This window comes from Eubalaena glacialis, chromosome 15 (assembly GCF_028564815.1).
Source record: "Eubalaena glacialis isolate mEubGla1 chromosome 15, mEubGla1.1.hap2.+ XY, whole genome shotgun sequence".
NCBI lineage: Eukaryota > Metazoa > Chordata > Mammalia > Artiodactyla > Balaenidae > Eubalaena > Eubalaena glacialis.
The window spans coordinates 63,819,306-63,837,941 of record NC_083730.1 but is presented as its reverse complement, the minus strand read 5'-3'; the positions used below and the strand labels follow the sequence as shown (position 1 = coordinate 63,837,941).

Below are 18,636 nucleotides of genomic sequence, written 5' to 3'. Positions count from 1 at the left end.
CTTCCTTAATGGCTAACAAGCATTATCATGATCAGCACCTTGATCAAACTGTACCTGCTGCCCCTGCTCCCGTGCCCCAGCCCCACATGGTCTGTGTGAAACCAGCCCTGTACTCAGACTCAAGTCTCTGAGATTTCACAGACAGGACAGGGGAGGGGGCAAATCTGGTGCTGGTACCTGTTAGCCAGCACACTGAGTGGTGCAGGAGGCGGCCCCGGAAAGAGAGAGGACCCTCTGAGGACACACGCCAGGCAGCTTCCAAAACACCCACGAGGAGCGATGGCTCAGCTACTCCACTGGGAGCTCGCCAGCTGGAAGCTTGCTGACCGCCCTCCCCCAATACCCGCTCTCTGAGCAGATCCTATGCAGCCCACGTGCACTGCAGGTCCCTATACACCGACCCAGCCTCCAACCCCTTCTTCCTCTTCCCCACCACTCGGTTTGCTATCTGTGATTTGGGAATTTAAAAACATCAGTTGTGACCACTTCATTTCTGGCCATTCTAGGAAGACATGAGTCTCAATCCCTGAAAAGATTTGTTTGTTTCCTCAAATACCAATATCATTCAGGAAGTGCCCAGAAAGCTTCTTAGATTGAGCAGGCGGGGCAGGAACAAGGGGTCTCAGTTCTTGCAAGAGCCACTGCTCGGACGACACCAGGGATCAACTGCTCTTCAGAAAAGGAACTGGCTCGGAGGGGAGGGGCCACCAACGTGGGGCCCAGGATGTTCCATGCCCAACACGCTGGCGTTTGGTGTTTTTCTTTAAGAATGACAGGGCACGGGTCCTGAGCTCCGAGAAGAGCATCTGGCTGGGCTGTGGTCCTTCAGGCGAGAGATGGTCCTGGCTGAAGCGTTTCTGGTCGGCAGCAGAGAAAGGCAGGCCAGGTAGTTTCAGGGAAGCTTGTCACCCATCGGTTGGGAAGGAGTGGGAGGAAGCTGCCCCTTGGGTAGTGGTCTTACCAAATTCCTGAACTAGCTACTTTACTTCATTGTGGTCAGACATACATAACATAAAACTTCCCATCTAAGTAATTCTATGTTCAATATTTTTTGAGAACCTGCCATATTGTTTTCCACAGCAGCTGCACCATTGTACATTCTCACCAGCAAAGCACGACGGTTCCAGTTTCTCTACACCCTCACCAGCAGTTGTTATTTTCTCTTTCTTTTTTTTTTTTTGATAACAGCCATCCTAATATGTGTGATGTGCTATCTCACTGTAGTTTTGATTTGCATTTCCCTCATGATTAGAAATGTTGAGCATCTTTTCATGTGCTTATGGGCTATTTGTACATCTTCTTTGGAGAAATGTCTATTCAAGTCCTTTGCCCATTTTTTAATCGGGTTGCTTTTTGCTATTGTTGTTGAGTTGACTAGTTACCGTTTTAACCAACTCTTTAGCTGGCATTAAGAAACCAAAGATGTCATAAATGAGTGTGGGAGTTTTGGCCTCTCTGTGGATGCTGTCAACAAGGGGACAGTTTCAGCCAAGGTTGGATAAAGGGAACACCTTTCTGTTTTGTGGACAGATTTTTTAAAAATCTGATTTGTGCTCTTAATTACCACTATCCTTGGCTTGAATAAAACCCAAAAGACCTACAGGAACAACCATGGAGAAGCAGAAATTAAGGCCTAGATATCGTACCGGCTCTAAAGTTTCTCTTTTCCAAGATGCTTTTCTTAAATAGCGGCCATTCACAATGACTAAAGGGGAAGAGTTTTTCAACACGAAGAGTGATTTGTACCATGAAATCTCATTTGCTTCATGAAATTACTCTTTGTTTGGTCCATGCTCTGATCCATGAGTCTCATCTGAGAAGCTGTCTTTCCCAGGCTCTCCCATTAGGCTTCACATTACTCCCTCCCTTGCATCTCAGACAGGCTATTTTAACTCAGGGTCCCTGTGCACACAGAAGCTGAGGGCTAGAGCCGAGGGACCAGAACGTGTTCCTTGCTGCTATTCTTTACACCAACTATAAAAAGCTTTCATTCCTGGGCAGGGGCGGGGGTTGGGGGGATCCCTATACCATTAATCTCTTAAGAAAGAAATCAAGCTTATTCTAAAAACGAAAATCAGTGAGCAATGTCCTAGGCAGAGGGGGGTTTTCCCACTGTGCTTCCTGATCCTGGCCCGGCCCTGGGAACAGTTAAACAACACAGTTTGCATGTACAGGGCGTTTGATGCTGGGGAAGTTCAAGTACATCATCTCCTTACGCTTCTCAGTCTCCCCAGGAGACCACAGTACACGTCACAGATGAGGCCACCGAAGCACAGAGAGAGAGAATGACATGGCTCGGAGGGATCTGGGACGGAACTCGGCTGTGGGGCTTGCCGAGCGCTCCCTTCTGGCCCCAGGCTGCCCCTTAGGCTGGGGTCTGCAAGGAACACACGTCTCCCTACCAAGGGCTCTGGTCCCTTGAAAAGGTCCGCTCTGGCCGATGACTGACACGGTTCTCTAGGCTTTGCCCTGTTCCCTGCCAACATTTATTTCTGGAGAGCTGGTTCGTCAGCATTTGCTGACGGATCCACTTGTTTCCCAGCATCTTCCCAGAATGGAAAAAGTTACTTGACGTGATCTTGTCGTGAATAAGTCAACTAGAGAAGCAGCCTGCATAAGACATCTCTTGGGCTAAATGTTTCGTTTGAGGAGGAGGAGAAATGGGGATAGATGCTGAAATGCCCCCTCCTAGAGTTCTGCTCCCCCGGGTCACGTTTCTCAGGAAGAAACCTCCATGGATGGCCGAGGATGATGCTGAAAGCTGTCTTCCCGAGTGCCATTCATCACGCGTGTGACTGAACTGCAGGCGCCCTACGGTGGGTCTTCCTACGCGGACATCCTTCCCGGTTCCTCTCCGTGACATGGTAGGTATTTGAGGCCAAGACCAGCGCCCTCCCGTTTTCTTATGTCCCACGACACCTAGGAGAACGCAGTAGGTGTGATACAGGTTCGTGGCTCACGGGCTGATGGATGGATAGAAAGTTGTCCTCGGATACGTAACAAGATGAACAGAGCAGCCAGCATTCATCACAACCGTGAGCGCTGCCCGCCTTGTGGGAGGGGCCTCTTGGGGTGCCTTTCAGAGCTGGGATCCTAGGATGCTGTGGACTCGGGCTCATTCTGACCTCCCAAAGGAGCCGTGATGATTCCTCTTTCAGAACAAAGTAGGGGAAACGGCCGTGGCCACTCAGGTTGGGTCTCTGTAACTGTAGCCTTAGGGCCACACCCGGAGGCTGGCAGTCTGTCTGGCCAGGCCGGGGCAGCCAATGCCACATGCACACGGCAACGCTCGGACCCCCTCAGCCTGGTCACCGCCTGCCAGGAGCAGGTGGCAGGCGTTGAGGACAGAAGGACTTAGCCTCACAAGGACTCTGCACAGCAACCCTGTAGCTGTGAGGCAACCACCACAGAGGGGCCCGGGCTGCAAGGACGACGGAAAAGGGTAAGAGAGGCACGGCCGGTTCCTCGGGGCCTGTGTTTGGCTGCCGGGTCTTCCGCGAGCGGAACCGACAGAACACTGCGTCCTGGAGGGAAGAAGGAGCATCAGTGGGTGCCCGGGAGCAGTACTGCATTTTCTAGAAATGGGATTTCCAAGAAGTTTAGACCCTGAGATGTGAGCTCCCAAAGGCCTTTCCTGTAAATCACACAAAAGATAATTTCATCTCCACCTTGCCTGTACATACACACTTTGCACAGAGCCCAGAGCTCGATAAAAGGACCATAAGAAGATGGTTCTTCAATACAAATGACTATAAGAATGGTTTCAGAAGAAAATGCTGATTAAATTTTACTTGATTGTTTCTTCCCCTCCTATTAATTTAAACGCATTTAAAGAGTTGAAGGAGACTCATCTTCATAATCACATCGGCTGTAAAGGCAGCGGACCCCACGTTTGGCCCCCTTCTCCCCTGCCCTCTGCCCACAGTGCTCGGCCAATGCCCCGCACACAGGACTTGACCCAGACTCTCCAATGGTCGATTTCCTGCTGCCCAGGCGTTCACGCCGTCCTCTCAGCTTCCTGGACTTTTAAGGGATGAAATGTTTACCACTTGCATTGTCCCTGACAACAACGACTTCCTGGTCTGCTGACTCCTTAAATAAAAATCTTGCACTCAGGAATCGAGAAAAATAATGAACTGTTTCTGCACTCACAGCAGAGGCCAGTAGCTGTGCAGTGTGGCAATCGTGTGACTCTTCATATTTCGACCCAATAAAATGTCCACATGAGCAAGTCTTTCGGAGGCCAGAACCCATCATCCGACCCCCATCGCCGGCTCTTTTTTCAACCTGTGGGCGGCACGTGCGGCCTGGCAGTGAACACCCGGCCCTGGGGGCAGGGTCACGGTTTTCTGTAAGGGGCATCCTGATTGAACATAAGGTGGGCTTCTGACACTGTCTTGGTCATGACTCCTTGAATGCCCTGGTCCTCTACCACCTCTTGTGACTACCATCACCTCCGCAAAACCCTCTTCTCTTTGCCCTGCACTGACAGAAAGAGCAGGGGCAGTGATTCCGTGAGCTTCTGGATCCTTCTACTCATGCACCTGTGACACCCACTTACCCACCCCGCCGGGAGCCACGCCAACCACATGCCTAAGGAGAGACCCCTTCCTGCTGCAGACCTGCCTCCTGGAACTGGGCGGAAACTCCGATGTCCACAGCCACGTGGTCCAAAGTCCCTCGGATGTCACAGATGTCACCATAAATCTGTGTATCTTACATGCTCTAAGGAGGCTTGGGAAGACAAGCTCCCTCAAAAACAAATGACTACTCGCAGTCCAGAGGCCTGCAGGGAACTCAGGAGAGAAAGTACACGAGTACCCCTGCTTCCTCCCAGCGGTCCGGCACCCCCAAAACACTCTGCTGTGTTTCCACCTCCGACAGGCAGCCCCACTATCAGCGTTCCAGGCAGCCTATTTCAGAAACGTGGCTTGGGGAGAGTGGTCTGGTTTGCAGGCAAGCCCTTTGATTTATGACCCTGTGGCCTCATCAGTGCAGGGTTTTGGAAAAAGACCAATTCTGCTTGCTTTGCAAGTATGATCCTGAGGCCCTGGCATTTCCAATGACCCCAGCAATCATTTGCTCTTAATTACTTTTGATTCTGCCAAGGAAAGAGGGCACCTGGCTAACCCTCCACCACACAGGAATCCAGGCAGAGGGTAAGGGCTGCCCTGATGCTAAACTCGATTCAAGCAAAGCATCTTCTTTCAGGGTTATTTTAGGGGGTCCTGTTTTTTTAATGAAGAGTAGCCAACTTCATCCTGAAAGAATCCTCCTGGCTCACCTGATTCTCTTCAAACATCATTTTTTTGCCAAAGGGCTCTGAATCTCACAGCAAAGCTGTATAAAGCTTAGAAAATCAAGTTGATTTAAAATCTCTATTTTTACATGGTGTCCCGTTTCCAGAGGGGCTGAGACTAGTGGTTTTAAACTCAACTTAGCATTTAAACTAATTTTCAGCCAGGTCTCTTCGGACCGGCGATTAGGGAAGGTGAAGGGTTCAGAGGTGGGGGGCGAGGCCTGTGGTCTGTCTGGATGTGCCCCCAGCCTTCCTCCTTCCCAGGGGGCGGGTGGGCGGGTCTGTGGGAGCCCAGCGGGCAGGCAGCACCTGGGGCTTTGGAAAGGCACCAGCGGCCAAGTCCGCTGATCCCTTCTCCTGGCCGGCCTGGGGAGGGATCTCAAAACTTCCTGACTGCTTGCTCACTGCAGGCTAGGATGCACATGCCAGGGACAACAGGAGAAGAACGGGCCCTTTCAGCTCCCAGAGCCATGCGGACCTGGGCCGGCCTTCGGGGGAGAGCACAGGCCAGGTCCTGGACGCCGGCCTGCGTCCGCCCAGCCCCTTCACCGGCTTCATCTGTGGCCACAGCGTTCCTCCGAGCCTCAGAATCCTGCCTTTTTGGAATCTGTTTTGAGTGTGGTGACGGAGTTTGGGTAGTATAAGATCACGGCACAAATCGCAGCAGGTACAAAAACGTTCACGGTGACAAGTATCTTTCCCCCGGCCACACTGTCCCCCTCCTCTGAGGCCATCACTGTTCCACTGCAGAAACACTGGCTCCTTGATCAGCTTACCTTCTTCTTTTATTACGTGCTTTACACATGGTATTACACTGTTCATGCTATTCTGTACCTTCCTTTAAAAAAAAAAAAAAAAGCTTAACAGTGTGTCCTGGATAATCTCCAAGATCCAAGGTTCTTTCCACCCTTAATATTTCTTAAATGAGGGATTGTGGCCTAGGGTTTAAAGAGTTTACTTCTTAAGAATCTGGGGAGACGGTCCCACAACTGCCCCTGCAGAGGAGGGAAGAGAAAATGGGAGTGAGAGGAGGGGCAGAGACGGAGGTAAGACGAGAAAGGCGGTTGTGGGTACTCCTTTCTCTTCCAGGCCTAAGGAGAGCTCAAGAGATCAAAGAGCCCACGTGGGCATCCGCAGGTGAGGAAACGGAGTCTGGACCCGACAACGTGCACCAACAGCCCAAGGTCAGGTTCAGAGTAGAAGCCGGCTGGTCCAGGCTGTCTGCTGCCTCCTCTGGGCAGGGGGCCTCCATCCAGCCTCCTCTCTCCTTCCTGGGCCCTGGCCGCCCTACTCACCAGCATCCTCGCTGGAAGGTGAGCAGCGATGAAGGCTCTGCTCCTGCGAGGATCCTCCCACAGGCTCAGGCCAGGCTGGGTCAGGGCTCTGGCTCCCAGCGGGTTTCTGGATGAGCTGCAGACCGTTTTCACTCACGACACCCTTACTCCCAGAGATAATGTGAACGCTGGCTCGACTGTGCTCAAAGAAAGCCAGATGCACGTCTGAAAATCCCGTTCCCGCTGCCACCTGACACCAGGAGTTTGGAGAGAAGCGTCGTTAAGCTGCAGCGTCTGGATAAGGCGGCCACCTGCAAAGGTCCCTCGACGGTTCCTCCGTTTCCCAGAAGCCGGGCCCTCGCCCTGGTGCCCCCTAGGCAGAGTCCCGTCCTGGTGCCTCTGCATCGGCTGTGGAGCAGGCAGAGCCCACTGCCCACCCTCTCCCTGCGAGGACGCCTGGGGTCCCCGAGGCAGGAGGGCCGCCCTCTCCCTCGCAGCCCCGCCTCACCTGGCGCCTCTAGAACTCGCAGGGCACAGCACAGCGGACCTGGCCGGGGTCTGCGCGGAGCCCAGGGTCCCCTCGGCACGGGGAGGGGATGTCCCGAGATGTGCATCCAGAGGAAGCCGCCCCACCCGCTCGGCCTCCTGGCAGACCCCCCACAGTCATCATAAAGGCGACTTTCACGACACAAGCTCGCGGTAACAGACAGAAAGAAGACAACCGAGTGGTCCGGCGGGGGCAGTACCAGCGGTACCCTCTCCAGGCATGAGCGCGCTCCAAGGACTGAGAAGAAAACAGATGCTTTCAAAACAAATAAACCACCAAACAAAAGTTGGACAAGCCCTGCAACTGGAGAGTTGCTGTTCTAGAAAGGATTCCAGAAAAGCCAGTCTGATGGTGGGGGCCACTGGGGAGAAAGCCGCTGCCCCCCAGGCCCCCTTCCTGCCTCCCCAGCTTCTGCGGTGGAAATGACCCTGTTACATGCAGACACGGACTCTAAGCCCGTGGGAAGGAAATGCCTGGTGAATTCCAAGTGTAATTACAGGGACTATCATTTAAGAAAAGAACATTAGAAGGTTTTAATTGTTTCCTGCCCCCTCCATCCTCCCCTCGGGTCACAGTGATTTCTCACTTAGTCCAATGGGAAGAGTGTGGGATCTGGGGAAATAGTCCAGTGGGGTCTGGGGAAAGGTTTGGGTGCAAGTTCCAGCCCTGAAACTCACCAACCAGTGACCTTGGGCAGGAGACCACCCCTTTCACCTCAGCTGCCCCCTCTTCTGCTAAGAGGGTGGTCGTCACTGCCTCACAGGGTCGTCGTGGAGACGGAACAGGAGGTTCTAAGGGTCCACAGCCCCAGGCCAGCAGCACTGTCCCTGCCCCCGCCCCCAGGGCCAGGATCCCTGCTGGGCTGGGCATCTTCCCAGGTAGGGTTAGAACATCTCCACGTTTCCTGCAAGCTTTCCTCTTAGACTCACAGAAGAAGTTCCCAGAGGGTCAGAGCAGAAGGGAGCCTTAGGAATTTTTGAGGACGACCACCAAGGCTGTTCTGCACCACCAGTCCCAGGACCACCACCCTCATCAAATAGGAAAACTGAGGCCCCATCACAGAGCAAGGTGGTGGCCCACCCGTGCCTCCTGACCTGGGCTACGTGTCCCCCCACCCAACCTGCAGCCCTCCCGCCCCCGACCCCCCCAGCAGCCCCTCCATGACGCAGAGCCCCGCCCCCCTAGGGGCTGTGCAGGGTGGCGCGGGGTACCTTGGCGTTCTGCAGCGGGGGCTGGTAGCTGGACGGCCTGTAGAACATCCTCTGGGAGGCGTCAGTGTGGATGTCACCCAGGAAGAGCTCCTCCACCAGGCGGTCCGGGTTGTGCTGCAGGTACTGCTTCTCCACGCGGACCAGCTGCAGCTCGTGCATGGCAAAGTTCACGGCCCGGGTGCACTCGCGGCCGCCCTCCTCCCGCCACAGGTCGTAGGGCACGTCCTGCACCCAGGGACCCCTGGCGGGCACAAAGCCAGGGCACGTGCGGTTGACCAGCTGGCCGAGCCGCTCCGCCACGGCCTCTGAGTGGCACACGACCTGCACGCGGTGCAGCTGGTAGTCAGCCTCGGTGCCGCCGCGGATGATCCAGGAGGCCTGGCGCAGGCGGATCTTGCCGCGGACCACCAGCGTGTAGGTGGGGCTGGTGCAGCGGTTGCCGCCGTAGTAGAACTGGTAGGCCTTGAACGTGTTGTTGTGGTAGAACCGGTAGGACCTGGTGATGAACTCGGGGCCCGACCGCACCTCACAGCTGCAGAAAAGGGGGAGGAAGAAGCTTGTGAGCCCAAAACCACGAGGAGGAGGCACATCACAGTGCGAGGAGGTCACGGTAATGATAACAGGATGGTACTCCGGGCAGTTCACGGAATCCGCACAGCAACCTATGAGCTGGGGGGTGGGGGGTATTATTATTATTTTTACGTACATCCCAAGGATCATTTTATTCTTTATTTTTTTTGTTGTTGAAATATAGTTGATTTGCAATGTTTCAGGTATATAGCAGAGTGATTCAGTTTTGTTCTTTTTCAGATTCTTTTCCATTATAGGTTATTACAAGATACTGAGTATAGTTCCCTGTGCTGTAAGGGTGGGTATTATTACTGTCCTGTTTTACAGATGGGGAAACTGAGGCACAAGAGCTGAGGAAATGTGTCCAAGGTCCCCTCACCAGCCAGCATCGGAGCCAGATGTGAGCCCGGGGAAGCCTGGCCCAGCACCTGTGCTCCCGGTCACTCTACACCGGGGTTGTCCTCCTTTCACTTTATGGACAAGACAGAAGGGCAGGAACCTGCCGTCCTCAGCGCCCCCCTCGGCCTCACTCCCAGGCGGGAAGGAGGAAGGAGGGTGCGGGGCTGGCCTAGGAAAGATGCTCCCTGTGTTGTTAGAGATGTTGATTTCCTGACCACTTCTGTCATCTGGACCGTGTCCACAGCAGCCAGGTGCCAGGTGTCTGTTGTCCTGGAACGGAATCTAGTCTCAGGGAGGCACCCCTTGGAGGCCACTGGAAATTCATCCCTTACCCCGTCCAGTCAAAATTAGTTTTCCCTCTAGCAGAAAATAAAGAGGCAGGTAGGGCTCCTTCGGTTGTGCTGCCAACAGTGGCAGAATGTTTTCTTTTTTTTTAAATATTAATATTAATATCTTTTAAAAATATAATTTATTTATTTATTTTTGGTTGCATTGGGTATTCGTTGTTGCATGCGGGCTTTCTCTAGTTGCGGCGAGCGGGGACTACTCTTTGTTGCGGTGCGCGGGCTTCTCATTGCGGTGGCTTCTCTTGTTGCGGAGCACAGACTCTAGGCACGCGGGCTTCAGTAGTTGTGGCACGTGGGCTCAGTAGTTGTGGCTTGCGGGCTCTAGAGCGCAGGCTCAGTAGTTGTGGCGCACGGGCTTAGTTGCTCCGCGGCATGTGGGATCTTCCCGGACCAGGGATCGAACCTGTGTCCCCTGCATTGGCAGGCGGATTCTAAACACTGTGCCACCAGGGAAGTCTGCAAAATGTTTTCTGCTGTGGCATCAGGTAAAGGCTGGATGCCTAGGCCAGAAACACCTGGATGGGACCTTCCTCATCTGGTCTAACTGTAATCAATTTTTACACCTGCAGCACGGCCCACACCAGGAAACGAGGGGGTTTCCTTCCTTGCATTGGGCAAAGAATCTGTCCACTCATCACCTTTAGCCAGATCCTAGTCTCAGTGACATTGAGACTTCAGTCTTATCAGTCTTGGCCTTATAACCCTGCTTGTGTGTATTATTTATACATAAACTTATTAGATACAATAGTTCTGGTTTGAGGTGAGTGGCGAAATCAAGCGGTGGGGCTGAAATCCCAATGGCCAGTGGTTCTCAAAACTACTATTAGTTTACAAACTGATGAATGGGCCACTTAGAAGTGGATACCATTAGCTTAGTAAAGACTGTCACCTGCCGCAGATACCGCCAGACAGCAGCCAGTGGTGCTCTGAGCATCCGTCTCTGTGACAGAGGAGGGAGAGGAAGCCCATGTTCCTTCCCAGGGACAGAGGAGTCCTTCCGTGTGAGCAGCGATTCACGTCTGTTGTAGTTCAGACAGGAGGATCGCCGACTTCTAACACTTCATCTCAGCTTGAGAATCTGTTGATTTGGTCCCAAGCTCAAGCCCACTCACTTCTCCATCGCCCCACCCCCGACGCCCCTCACCCAGGCCTTGGTCATCTCCGGCTGGTACTGTTGAGTCTTTTAATTGGTCATTCCCAAGTTGAAACAATTTGGGACCTGGGACCCTTTTGCTGTAGTGCTTGCACCTGGACACACGTCTCCTCGGGCAACAAAACACAAAGAAACTATAAGAGACTAAAAATAACTGCGTGCATGCGCAGTTGGGGCAAATTATGGATAACAAGATACAAAAAGACCAAACAGCCAACTGCCACTTCTGAAGAGTCAGGAGCAAAGCAGGGTACTGCACCTGCCCCCTGCACTCAACACCACCAAGGGGTGGGCAGACCGCCTAAGCCACGCCTCCGGCCCCACCCCTGGACCTGCCCCTACCCTCACCCCATACAAGGAACCAGCTCACCCTTCCTTGGGAAGCAAGCAAGGGAACCTGTTGTTTGTTCTTGCTCCCCCTTGCTGCAGCAGGGGCCCCAGTAAAGCCTGGCCTGAATTCCTTGTCTGGCCTCTTATCAATTTCTATTGATTAAGGAGGCCAAGAACCCTGGTTGTCCCCAAGTCACTCTTCCCACCACCCACTTGCAGCCAGAGCGCCCTTCAGTCAAGCTGAATCAGGTTTGAGCACAGCCCTTGCTGAAATCTCTTCAATGACGTCCCAGTTCTCTTAGATTAAAAGCCAAACTCGCAGAGACATGGCGTGCAGGGGGCCCTGGGGGCTGGCCCCGCCTCCTTCTTGACCTCCCTGGGGCTGTTCCCCACCCGCGGAACAAGGGCTCCTGTCCGTGCTTCTCCAGTCCAGCCTCTGCCACTCCTACCACAGGGAAAGCTCTTCCCTGGTCTTGCACAGCCAAGGACATCTCAGCTCAAGTGTCCTCTTCTTGGTAGCCCTTCCTACCCAACCCTGTCCTAAAATAGGGGCCCTGGTATTCTCCTTGAGCACCTGTTTCTTCCCTCTTCGTACCACTTCTTTGTGTATTTGTAAAATTCCTGAAGACAGGGGCCATGTCTGTTTGGTTCGCTGCTATACACACAAAATCTAGAACAGTGCTCGCGTGCAGTAAATATTTGTGAGCTCCAGAAATATTTGTTGAACGAAATGATAAATTATTTAAAAGTACGTTGCGTTAAGATTGTTTGTGCCAATACTGACCATGCGGTTATTTTGAGAAACCCCATTTTTAGGAAAAAACCAAAAACCAAAAACCTCTGGGTCTTCCTCATAAGATTTCTTTTTCCTCTTCTCTGGATGCCTGTGATCCCTCCCCAAGGTACCTGGAGGGGTGGTCTGCACAGAAGTGATCAGATCCCACCCTTAGCCTTGTGAATTTGCAACAATTTAATGCACGGGGAAGAGATTGCAGGTCTGCCTCTGGGCTATTTTTAAAAGCTCTAATGGAAGATAAGCCAGAGCTCAAACTGGGATAAATCTCAGCTCCACAGCCTGGAAAAGAAGCCAAGAGCTGCACCCTGGCTGGTTGAGGTAACATGGGTACCTCTTAACTTACTCTCAGACCCTGAAGCTGTATATTAAATTACCAGAATATGGCTAGAATATTCAGACCATCAGAAGCTTGCAAGTCGCGTTTCAGGGTTGGTGAAACACAGACTCCTAATTTCACTTGCTAATGGTTTCCTTTTATACAGGAGTGGTCCTACGGGGTTCAATAAACAAGGACATATTCACTGCCATGTGGGTTCACAGCGGTACCGTATCACCGCTGCTGAGGCTAAGATTTCAACAGGACTGAGCTCTGTTTCTTCACCAACCCGAGTTTCAAAGCGTCGCTTGGCTGTGAGTTAGAACTCAGACAACCCCAGAATCACTGTAGATTCTAGAAAGTCTCTGTGCACCTGAGAAACCCTAAGAAGGCTCTCCATAGCAGTGCGCTCTCCAGGACCTCCTGGGACCCCCGCCCCAGCCTCTTACCCGGTGGACACCCAGTGGCCCTCGATGGCAGGCGGCATCTGCACAGTAATCCTGGCACCATTGTGGAGATGTTTGAGCATGTGGTGACACTGGGATTCCTTGAAAGCCCTCCAGGCGCTTTTCTCCAAGGACCTGGGGTGCGACCTGCTGTCCGGATGAAGGAGGGCAGAGCCCTCTCCCAGCCCTGAAACAGATACATGCAAGGCAGGTGTCAGGGGAGCTGCAGAGACGTGAGGCCAGCTGAGGCACTGTCCCCGAGGCGGGGACATCCCACAGGTGGGAAACGCCAGGTTTTATCACTGTCTTTGCTCTCCTAGAATTCACATTCTACAGTGTCCCAGGAGATCCTCTCCCAGGTGAGAAAACTGGGGTCTGTGGAGATAACGAACGTGACTTGCATGAGGTCGCTTGGCGAGTTTCCTGGCAAAGCCTGAGCTCAAACCCAGGTCCGTGAAACTGCAAACAAGGCCGTGCATCCCACGAGCAGCTGTGCAGGGCTGCAGGGGACAGAACTGCGTGCTCCAGAGTCATCAAGGCTGGAGATGGGGCTGAGGGGACAGGTAGAAAAGGTAGTCAGGAAGGGTGGACAGGTGCAGCGACACACAGACGGGAAGGCAGAGAGCCGGCAGCTTCAGTGAAGGGTGAACGGAGACGGGCAGAAAGGCCCAGGGAACAGCTAGGAGGCGCCCCACAGCGGGGACTCCCTTCTGCCCGCACCACCTCATGCACCTCGGGGTCTCTCAATCCCCAAACGGACGCCCTGTAGACGGGGTGCAAGTCCTAGGCCCGCCCTATAAGGGCTCACGTGTGGCATTTCCCCCAGTGATCTTCCAAGGCTGCCCCTCAGAGTTGGTGACATACAAACATACGTTACAGGGTTTTGATTGCACATCTGTATTTTCCATGGGTAAAGGGACACTAAGACTAAGTTTATCTTCACGTCATCCAGGTTGGCCAAAATTTACACATGCAAAAGTACCACCAGCCTCCTGTTCAGAAAAAGGCAAGGAAAACAGATGGAGTTATCATCTGAAAGCCCACTGTTTCCTCTGAGATTCACTCCTGAAGTGACTCACAATCTGAGAGGTCTTTATTGTGGACCTACTAGGAATTCAGCACTGTGTTAGCAAAAAAAAAAAAAAAAAAAAAAAACGACACTAGTTAGACAAATGTACAACAATAAAAAAAGGATGTTAATGAAACTGTGGTAACCGTTTTGCAATGAATGTTAAATGCAACCTCACCAGCAACCCCATTCAGCCAAACCAGGTGAGTCACACCTGAGCTAGAACAAGGGCGACACTAAAACTCAGAAATCTGTGTCAGGTGGAGTGGACATTAATGCTTAGGGCTGTTAAGCGAGGACCTCCTCCGTGGCCTCGAGCTCCCATCCCAGGGAAGGCACTTCCACTGAAACGATGGTCCTGGGTGCTCCGTCCCTGACCCTCCCCAGAGAGAAGGAAACAAGCCTGCTAACTGGGCTATTTTTCTCTGTTTCTTTGCAAAACCAGCCTGTTTTCAAAATACATAAAATACATGCATTTTGATCAGCCCCCTCCCACCCCCGTAGTAAGGACCCTTCAGTGGTTGGGCTGTGGCACTGAGCCAGGTGGAAAGTCTGGAAAATTCAGGGGTGACCTGTTGGCAATCCTACATGGACATCCACCTGTACTGTGACTTCTGATGGGGCATTTATCCCAATTCCAGCATTTTAATCCCCATTTGTCTGGCACCTGTGCTGATCTCTCTCAGTTAGCTTTGAACTAGAGGACGGGGGGGTACCTCCACCAACCCCAAGAGTTGTGGTCATCTTGTTGATAGGAAGCACTTCCTGAATTCCCCGTCAGGAATGAAATCAAACAGTACAACTTGCCATTTGGTGGGTCAATTGGATGATAAATTGTAACGTGGCAAAAATACATATTTTAACTCAAGTCACAAAGCACTGGGAGTTGCGGAAGAGTCTTCTTTAAATATGACACCCAGCATTCAGTAAAGATGTAATGCTCTCACAATCAACCAAGCTATGTTCTAAAAATTGATTTATAAACCCCTTTACACCCTACAAATGTTTTCCCGTACAGCTAAGGAAGGCCGGGAGGGGAGTGGATATCGGTGAAATTCTGGAGCTGGGCTGCTTGGGTTTGAAACTAGATCAGCCACTTAAAGGATTTCATCAAATTCAAGACTTCAGTGATTAAGATGCATCATTATTTTATAACCAGCGACAAAAACACTTGCATTTAAACGATGACACCTGCCTTAGCAGCAGTCCCAACACCCTTGGAGCACGCACAGGGCCTCCGACTGTTTTATCTCTCCAAAGAGATCTGGCACTGTGTCTGGCCTTCAGCTGCAACGCTTCACTCAGGACAGGTAATCGGTTTGCTCTGCACGAATCTTGACAACAAGGCTCAAACACAGCCTTATCTTTTTGTGGCATCTTCCTTTCCAAATAACTGTTTCTCGGTGAGAAAATATGTAAGTGCAGTTACTACCCCCCTCACCGTGATAAATTCTCGCCCCACTGATGTTACACGGACACCCCTGGCTCTGTCACTGGGCTGCCTGATTTCCACACTGTTTTTCTTTTCAGCGCTGAGAGTGGAATTTACAAGTGAATTCTAACACTTGGCTGCAGTGTTTACTCTATTTTCAAAACCAACCTATTGGCAACTAAACCATAGATGGAGAGTAACAAGGACACACACAGAGGAAGTGACATGAGGACAGTATGGATCCAGGTTCACACAGGCGATGACAGGTTTGTCGCATGACTGCCACCTGCAGGCTCACAGGGGCCAGAGGCCCCACCCACCGAAGATGCACACCCACTGCCCAGACCTTATACATGAAAAACTGTAAATCCTACAATCGGTGAAACACATGATCAGCACTGTGACCATAAACAAGTCACTTAACTCCCCCAAGCCTTAGTGCGCTCATCTGTACGGAGGGGGTGACAGCACTGCCGTCACTTGGAGTTGGTCTCAGGATTCACTGAGATCATTTCCTTTAGCACATGGTTCACGGTTCTTGTTAGACGTTAGTTGCTATTATTTTAAATGATGAATAGGCTCTTGGGGGTCCTGAGAAAGGCCTTCCTAACTAACAGAATGGTTGGAATAATGCTAAGAGTCTCCTGGAGCCCAGCTCACTCCGCGCTCTGGAGGGACAGTGTGCCCAGGGCGAGGCCCGGGCTCCTGGCGGCCAACTAACTGGTGACCCGGATGGAGAGCAGGGGTGGTGACAAGCTCTACTCGGTTTAACAAATAACTACACGCTGCCACTCTGTGTAGCTTAGGGGCTGGAAGCATAAAGAAGATGGAAGATAGGTTTTTCTGACCCGGAGGCTCTTAAGGTCTCACTTGGACTGCACGTCCAAGGACAAGGGTGGGATGGTGGGGTCTGGGCCGGAGGTGGGTTCAGAGGCAAAGGAAGGGGCCGTGATGCTCAGGACCTGCATGGTTGTGCAGGAGGCTGGAGCCGACAGTCAGCTTTTTAACCAGGGGGCGGGGAAGACATAAAATCCCAGAACCACCAATTTGCACATCATTAGAAAGCAGGCAGAAGATTAAGTCCCTCAGGGTTTCCAGAGACCAAGCTCTGTCTTGCTACTGCTCCTGTCAGACAGGAGCCAATGTCAGGGACCTGGCAAGGCCGTCGGCCCAGGAGGCCAGATGGAGGACTCGACAGCCAGCCCCTCCCCAGGACACAGTGGCTGAGGGCTCACTCGCGAGGGTGGGACTGAATTTTTAGGATGGGAAAATAGGCTTGGAATTTATTCCCTTTTTATCTTTTTCCTTTGAAATACCCACCACCTCGATGACCCTTAGGGAGCAAAATTAAAAGGGTCAAGTGACAGCAGGCGCTGCTGTCAGGCAGGAGAAGCCGTCTCTTAGGGTCAGGTATGGACAGGGGTCACCAACACTTACTTGGCTCGTTGGGCGTGGGATGTGGATTACCGCCTCCCCCCACCCCCACGTGAGGTCTCCTTCTAGTAAATGGCTGGGAATGAAAAGGCCACTTGAAGCACCTAGTTCAGCCACAGGGGAGGCCATGTGGAACGCTCTCACCTTACATCCCACGACTTCCTTCTCAGCATCAGCCATGGGTGCCCTCCAAGGAGACCAGCCTTAGACTTCTGGTCAACCCAGGGACCCCCGTGTTCCTGCATCGCCAGAACTATGTCAGCTCCAAATCTGACACTGAAACTAGCAACTCACACATTCAAACAATCAGAAAGGACTCTCTGCAGGGCCAGGCACTGTGTAGGCACAGAAGCTACAAACATTATGCCCCAAAGAATCCTCAGTTGGGGAAGAAATCAGAACCCCAGTGGACTTATAAAGGGACTCAGAAAGATGGAGGGAGCAGGCAGCTATGCCTTGAAGACTGAACAGAAGTGGTCCAGGCAGAGTTTATAGCACATGCCCAACATAAGGAGGGGATGGGAGAATCGTGCAGGGGGGATGAAGAGGCCTTAGGGAGGGGAGATTGCAGGGTGGCCCAGGAGGGAACAGTGGCAAAACAGAGGCCGGGCTGTGATCAAGAGCTGTGAGTGCGTCATCCTGAGCGTGGACTGGGCTGAAACAGGGAAGAGGAACCACCCAAAGCCTGTACACAATGTAGCACAGGATAAGGATTCCATCTTGAAAAGACTGCTTTTCCCTTTTTTTGGAGGGCTAAGAAGCAGGAAGATCAATTATGAAGGTTCTGCCATGGTTCAGTGCATCATTTTTGCCTGAATAAATGAGAAAGAGAAGAGAAGGGAATTGCTTTCAACAAAGCAGTAAATCTTTTTGGTGGTCCCGGAGAGGCACTGACCATCTTTGGCATGTTGTGGGAAAAGGTATTACCAAAAAGTTATTTGAAAAGAGAGGAAAGGAGGAAGGGAGGGAGGGAAACACGGAGAGAGGAAAGTTAAGAGTCTGTACTAATTTAGCACTACATCTGGAAAAAAGCTTTTGCAAAATACTTATGTGTCCACTTTCATACATCTTCAATTGTATAAATCAACATCCAACTTAACGGTGGTGACTAGCTGTAATAATAGTTCCTGCCTGAGTGTACTTATAATAATAAATGTGCTTATTATACATAATAACTTTAAAAACCTCCACTTGATTGGATTATCTGTATAATCAGAAGTGTTGACTAAGCACAATATTTGGTTGTTGATAATTCTGCCATTGAACGTTGAGTGCAGTTGACATTATGATCTTTCAGGCTCTTAAGGCAGATCACAGTGAGGTCATCGTTAGGGACATCAGTGCCTGTGGGATGTTGCTTTGGATACAGAGGTAGTGGGGTGGACAGGTGACAACCCTATTTAGTCCAAGAGAGGGTTTTTCCCCTTGTGTTTCTCATACGAGTGAGGAAGCACACGTGTAGGAGGGCACACACAAATAACATCAAGACTTTGATGAACTGAGGATTCTAGATATTTTGGTCAGTTGCGAAGACTAGTTCATTGGGCTCCAGTCATTAAGATTTTTGCTGTAAATGGATCCAAGGAAAAGAGCATCTCGAAGGGTTAAACAACATCAGTGCAGTAAGAAAGGGACTGAGTTTTCAGGCTTCAAGGTGACTTTGGCTAACTCATCGGATAGGTGCCTTTCGTTCCCCTGTACAAAGTGAAAATTACAGTAATGGGGATAATAACTAATGTTTGTAAAACACTTGAAGACTCACTTCACGCCTATATTATCTCATTCATCAAATTCCAGTTACTACACGGGAACAGAAAGGAATGGGTGGAGAGCCAGCCTTCAATGTCAAGGGTTCTACGAACAGCCAGGCCCTGATACCAGCGCCAGTGGGAGCCACCACAGCACCGCCCCGATCAGTGGCGTTCTGATGAAGTAGGTTATCAAAGTGACTTCACTACAAAATGGTCTCCAACATCCGGGGTCCCATGGCCTGGGCCCAGATCAAATGATTAT

The 18,636-nt window shown here is 51.6% G+C and overlaps 1 protein-coding gene across 2 annotated transcripts in view; it reads right to left on the bottom strand.

The window, feature by feature from the left end:
- Nucleotides 1-18,636, bottom strand: part of APCDD1 (APC down-regulated 1) — a 30,197-nt gene that overhangs the window by 5,593 nt on the left and 5,968 nt on the right. The window contains exons 2-3 of one of the 2 annotated variants that reach the window (XM_061169431.1): nucleotides 12,692-12,875; nucleotides 8,332-8,863 (exon numbers count right to left, since the gene is read on the bottom strand). In XM_061169431.1, coding sequence (XP_061025414.1) covers nucleotides 8,332-8,863; nucleotides 12,692-12,875 — 716 coding nt within the window. Of the gene's footprint in view, nucleotides 1-8,331; nucleotides 8,864-12,691; nucleotides 12,976-18,636 lie in introns of those variants that run through there. The other variant, XM_061169430.1, reaches the window with a different exon arrangement.